Source organism: Stegastes partitus, unplaced genomic scaffold (genome assembly GCF_000690725.1).
Source record: "Stegastes partitus isolate 25-593 unplaced genomic scaffold, Stegastes_partitus-1.0.2 Scaffold670, whole genome shotgun sequence".
In the NCBI taxonomy this organism is placed as follows: domain Eukaryota; kingdom Metazoa; phylum Chordata; class Actinopteri; family Pomacentridae; genus Stegastes; species Stegastes partitus.
This window is the reverse complement of record NW_007578401.1, coordinates 358,005-364,329: the sequence shown is the minus strand read 5'-3', so window position 1 is coordinate 364,329 and position 6,325 is coordinate 358,005. Positions and strand designations below refer to the sequence as shown.

At 45.5% G+C, this 6,325-nt stretch overlaps 1 protein-coding gene across 1 annotated transcript in view; it reads right to left on the bottom strand.

The window, feature by feature from the left end:
• Window positions 1-6,325, bottom strand: part of LOC103363572 (YLP motif-containing protein 1) — a 15,394-nt gene that overhangs the window by 2,545 nt on the left and 6,524 nt on the right. Inside the window, exons 6-13 of the mRNA XM_008290397.1 lie at window positions 3,945-6,323; window positions 3,314-3,437; window positions 2,964-3,105; window positions 1,536-1,625; window positions 1,249-1,432; window positions 823-1,013; window positions 459-613; window positions 308-370 (exon numbers count right to left, since the gene is read on the bottom strand). Coding sequence (XP_008288619.1) covers window positions 308-370; window positions 459-613; window positions 823-1,013; window positions 1,249-1,432; window positions 1,536-1,625; window positions 2,964-3,105; window positions 3,314-3,437; window positions 3,945-6,323 — 3,328 coding nt within the window. The remainder of the gene's footprint in view (window positions 1-307; window positions 371-458; window positions 614-822; window positions 1,014-1,248; window positions 1,433-1,535; window positions 1,626-2,963; window positions 3,106-3,313; window positions 3,438-3,944; window positions 6,324-6,325) is intronic.

Genomic DNA, 6,325 nt, shown 5'->3' with positions numbered 1-6,325 from the left:
AATCCAAATTGAGCATCAAGTCCTGCAGTGTGAACGTAGCCAATCTGTGGGATTGTTCAGTCAGATAATACGCCGTCATCCTGATTGGTGACATAAAATGTCATGTTGGAGTCAGAATCCAAAGCTGTCGCTATGTTAAGACTGTTTTTCATGGGTTCTGTTTGTTTTTTCTAAAAACATGTCGGATAGCAAGGTTTAGGATTGTTAAGGGTCGGATTATTGAGTCACGACTGTACTAGACTTTTTTTTTTTAAGTTCGGCTGGATAAACACATGAAGCTATGACTTGTCAGCATGACTCCACTCACCCGTATGAGCTTTGCAACATGGCTCTTTCCACTCCCGGGAAGCCCTCTCATTATGATGACAATCTGTTAAAATACAGAGCCTCAATGAGTACTTCATATTACACACTTATATGATATGTTTGTCAGTTAACGTTGCAGCAGTAATTCGTACCCTTTCAGGCCGAGATAATCTGCCAGGTGGTTTAAGGATATCGTCGATGTTCTTGATTTCCGGCTTCTTCTCGACTCTTGGAGGCGGCTGCGCTGGAGGTGGGAGGGCTGGTGCAGTGGGAGGCCCTCTGTCTTCTGGGTAAGTTCTTCTGTCCACTGTACGACATTCAAAAACTTCTCTAAATTCTATTTCTTTCATTTATAAAGCTACTTTGCTAGATTGTCCCCACAAATACCATCATCGTCTTCGTCATTAACAGAACTTCATTGAAATGTTTTACACTTGAGTCATAGGTCTACTTCTAAAACACAGATATAAAATGTGAATATTGGGTTTTCTAACAGATACGATGTGTTCAACATACTGTAAGGTGAGGAGCTATGGCTGAAACGCTCAGGCCCGCCGCGGTCAAGTCCAGCCCGCTCATATGGAGGTCTATCGTAAGCAGGTCTTCCATAATGTTCATCTGCATCGCGACTTCCACTTCGGTCCCGCTCTCGAACATCCCGGTCTCGCTCCCTGTATCCTGAGCGTAGAGGAGGCGCCAGCGGAGATCTATGGGAGGAAACGGGTATTATTAGGTTTAATTTCTTCAACTGAAGTTCTTCTTTCACACCAACACACTCGACTAATCACAATGCAAGGCCCAATGTGATATAGTACCTTTCTTCAACCATGGACTGTGTGCTTGAATCAAGAACAGACAAATAGAAAACCATATTACATAAGTAAAGAAGCAGCGCACATCCCCACAGGTAAGGGTGTCAAAGCCACTGAAGAAGCATCTTACCTGTCATCTCTATCTCTTGGTGGGGGATAGCGCTCCCTTTCAAATCTTTCTCTTTCATATTCAGGTGGAGGCTTCTCTCTGTACAATTCCCTCTCTCTGCTGTACTCCCGGCGGTCCAGGTAGGGGTCTGATCGCCTTTCATAGTACGGGTCTCTGCTATAAGGATCTCTGAGACGAAGAGGTTCTGGGAGAATAAAAACTTCATCAATCAACTGTGGATGGAAAAACTGCAAAAACAAGTTCAGTTAGTCTATAATAATGTACGCCATTACAAAACTGAAACTAACCTTTTTCATAGCCTCGGTCTGCTGGCACTGGATCAGGCCTCAACACAATCCTTTCACCGTAAGAAATCCGCTCAACAGTAGTTCCGGGCTCTAAAACATTAAGCGGTAATCAACACCAATCACCAACAACGTCAGAACTGTTGAAATGATAAATTATGATGCACATACAGCTGAAACCAGACGTTTACATTCACTGTAAAAAAAAAAAGAAAAAAAGGCTTTCTGGCATTAAGTCAGACTAAACTTTCCTCTTTTAGGTCAGTGACGATTACCAACATTATTTATATGTTGTATTTGCTAAATGCTAGAATAATGAGAGAGAGATTTTGTTTTTAAGTCAGAAGTTTACATCCACTAAGATGCCTTCAAACTATTTGGGAAAGTCCAGGTGATGATGTCATGGCTTTGGAAGTTTCTTATTGGTTAATTGACAACATCTGAGTTAATTGGAGGCACACCTGTGGATGTATTTTAAGGCACACCTCTAACATGCTGCTTCCTTTTGTGACAACATGGAAAATCTAAAGAAATCAGCCAAGACATCAGGAAGAGAATCATGGACCTCCACAAGTCTGGTTCATCCTTGGGTTCAATTTCCAGATGCCTGAAGGTTCCACGTTCATCTGTTCAGACAGTTATATCAAGTATAACCACCATGGGAATGTCCGGACATCATAGCGCTCAGGAAGGAGAACTGTTTGGTCTTAATGACCATCGATACATTTGGAGGAAAAAGGGGGAAGCTTGAAGCCTGAGAACACCATCCCAACTGTGAAGCACGGAGGTGGCAGCATCATCCTGTGGGGGTGTTTTGCTGCAGGCGGGACTGGTGCACTTCACAAAACAGATGGCATCATGAGGAAAGAACATTATGTGGAAATATTGAAGTAACATCTCCAGACATTAGCAGGAAGTGAAAGCTTGGGCACTAATGGGTCTTCAGATGGACAATGACCCTCAGCATACTGCTAGATTAGATACAGAGAGGGTTCAGGACAACAGAGTCAGTGTTGTGGAGTGGCCATCTTAAAGCCCTGATCTCAGTCCTGTAGAAAGTTTGTGGGCAAGGCAGCTTATAAACCAGACTTAGTTCCACCAGTTCTGTCAGGAGGAATGGGCCAGAATTCATCAAACTATTGTGAAAAGCTTGTGGAAGGAAACCCAAAATGTTTGACCCAAGTCATACAGTTTAAAACCAATGCTACCAAATACTAAGGAAATGTATTTAAACTTCTCACTTTGAAGAAAGTAACAAAAAAAATTCTCTTTAAAATTCCCTCCCTCATAAGAAATAAAAATAATCTTGGTAATCCTCACTGACCTAAAACAGGAAACGTTCAGTCATGTTCAATGTCAGATAGTGACAGATTGTGTCTTTTTATACAGTGTATGTAAACTTCTGGTTTCAACTGTATTTTCTGCTCATACCATGTCCATGCCCATAATCAACAGTCTTTGGGATCATTGAAGGTATGGATGCAGAAGGGAGAGATGGATGGTAATCTGTTGCAGGTTTGCTGTCCCAAGATGCTGGTTCATTTGCAGTTGTCTGTGCTGCTACACTCATACCCTGAGGATGACAGATTTGATTTGTTATCAGGGTCGAGGAGTAAAATTACACAATTGCGAAACTCTGGGAGTAACAATGTCTGTTGTTAGAAATTCTGTGTAGGGGGAAAAAAAAAAGTCTACAAGTGCCACACAACCCAAACATGTGGTACTTATACTATACTACTACTAATAGGGCACAAATTTAAGTGTTAGTAATTGTCCATTACCTTCAGAACATTCCTGACATCTTGTGGGATCTCCAAATTAAGAAGTCCAGTTGGTAGTTCTGGCATCATCTCAGTTGGTGTAGGCTGAGGTTCAGTACCAGGCGTCTTCGCCTCCTGCAATTCCCTGTGGGCACAATATAATGGAGGTTAAATTCACTAGTAGGTAATATTCTAGCAAAATTGCACAGATAAAACTAATTACACAGGCAGGACAGCTGATTTTTTTCAAAACTGTATACAAACATGATTTATTACATTTTATTTTATCTGCCACCATGGCAGAATTCTGTAGTGGTTAAAAGCTTCCAACTAGTACCACATGAGCAGGTATTAAACTGATTAAACCTGGACAATATTCCAGGACGTGACACATTTGGCATAAGAAACCCTTGTCAAACTCAAATATGAATCTCAGGATTTTCTTGTGCCAATCACTGAATAGCTGTTGACATCAAGTTATTAGTAATTGATATATAATATGTAGTTCAAAACACATGGTTTTTACTTCATCTGTTCCTGAAATTTATTATGTAGTGAGCCAAAGTTTGTGGCTAACAGTAGGTGTCAGCGGCAAAGAATGGCTACATAATTCCTAACATGTGTTAATTAGTAGTCAAAGTCTAGAAATTACCTTATTAATTTAAGCTCTTGAGCAGCTTTTAGGATGATCTCATGCTGACGCTGGGAGAGGGCAAGTACATTTGCTCCAACCGGTCCATGGGGTGCAGGTTCAGCTGAACTTTCAGGCAAATTTGTGACAGGTGCAGCAGGTGGTGCATGTGGCATTTCTAAAGGAAGTTTTTCCCTAGTCTCCTCATAGCGAGCTCGAGGATCTTGATAGTCAGGAGGATACCCTCTATCTGGTGGTGGAGGAAGCCTGGAAGGCCTTTCCCAGTCTGACGGGGTTGGGTATGGGGGCTCATCTTGCCGGTATGGTGGCTCATCCCTGTATTCACGAATCCTAAGCTCTCCTCGTCCCCTGTCACGTTCCTCATATGAATACTGGGGACCTCTTTCTCTTTCCTCTTGCCATCGGCCATCCCTAAAGGGCTCTGGCGGTGGCATTCGGGGAGGATAGTCCCTCTCAGGAGGAGCATGTTCTCTGTCCCACTCAGAGTCAAAGAATTTGCCATCACGACGATAGTCATCAGAAGGGTAGTCCTGTGGTGGCCGCCAGTGATACCCATCTTCCCCATGATCATAATCCACAGCGTAACCTTCGCTATATCCTTCTTCATATTCCTCATGTCTTGGACCTGGTCGCCACATGCCCCGTGCCATTCCTCGACCCATAGGTCTCCTCCTTATCCCTCCTCTATCCATCATCTCATGTGGAGGTGGTGGTGGGCCTCTGCCATGTGGTGGTTGCCAACCTAATTCTTGCTCCCTTCCTTCATCGTACAATGGCTCTTCTGTGGGATCTATCATTTCGTGAGGTGGTGGCGGCACACGACGCCTGCCTCTTCCTGCATCAGGATGCATTGGATGGCTATGAGGGTCATGTCCATGGTACATAGGGTGCATTGATGGATCCATTTTGGTCTCATCACCATCCATGCCATGGCCTAATGCCTCGTGATCCATTGGTCCATGTGGTGTGTGAGGGGGACGGCCACGCCCTGGGTGCATGAAACCAGGGTGGCCACGAGGGGGGCGACCCCGGCCAGGTGGAAATGGGGGTCTCATGCCTCTCATTGGAGGTCTCCTTTCTCTCCAGTAAGGGTCCCCCTCCTCCGAGTACTCAGTTGACTCTGGCTCTTCCCAGTGCCTGTCCATTGGCTCTCCTCTTCCAATAGGTGCTCCTCCTCTTCCCATGGGCGGACCACCTCTTCCCATTGGGGGGCCTCCTCTACCCATAGGTGGCCCACCTCTACCCATGGGTGGACCTCCTCGCCCCATAGGAGGTCCCCCTCTACCCATGGGTGGACCTCCTCGCCCCATAGGTGGTCCACCTCTCATCATTGGTGGCCCTCCTCTTCCCATAGGATGACCACCTCTACCTATAGGTGGACCTCCTCTCATCATTGGGGGTCCACCTCTCATCATTGGGTGTCCGCCCCTACCCATGTGGGGTCCTCCTATTGGCTCTTCATAATACTCTTCCTCTGGGAAGTGATGCTCTTCTGGCATCCACATTTCTTCAGGAGGAACCTCTGATTCCTCACCACCAAACTCCTCATATGATGGGTCTTGCCAGTGATAGTCGTCTTGCTCCTCTGTCATCCCCAAGTTCTCTTCAGCTCTGTCATATTCATAAGGCATTTCTCCTATTTCCTCCCCAACTGGCCCAGCGTTTGGTCCCCCAAACTCTCCACACGGCCTCAACCCACGTCCTCGACCATGTATTTGGACAGGCAAGGGGGGCTGGCCTCGCCCCCTACCAGGGCCAGGCCTTAGAGGCTCTGGTCGTGACTGCATTTGGCCAGGACCTTGAGGCTCTGATTGGATTCCAGATGACTTTGGAATCATTGGTGGTTTGCTGCTTGACAACGATCCATCTGGTTTGGGGGGATTTTGTGCAGGTGTTTTTGAGACCACATTGGAAGGAGCCTCTACAGAAGGCTTGCTATTAACAGGTTGGGATTTCTCATTATTATCAGAAGTGTTTTTGCCATCTGATACCTGAGGTTCAGTGCTTGTTTTTACTGTCTGAGGAATAGGGTCATTTTGGACAAAAAAGCCCTCGTTTTCAAGCAAGTTGTCATCTGTCATGTCTTCAGCACTGGTCTTATCAACGGGTTCCAATTCACCTTTTTCTTTTTCAGACTGTGACTGACTTATTGATTTTCCCTGTGTCTTGGTTTCTACACTAGCAAGCTGTGGAGTGCCTGATTCTGCCTTAGGTTGGGGACCTTGCTGAGGTACGGGTGGACGTTCAAAACGAGGTGAAGGGCCAGCATGCCTTGCAGTCTCAAACCTAGGCTGTTGCCCAAATCGAGGTTGGTCAAATCTAGGGGGTCCATCAAAGCGCTGCCTTGGTGTGTCAAATCTGGGGGGACCATCAAAGCGGTG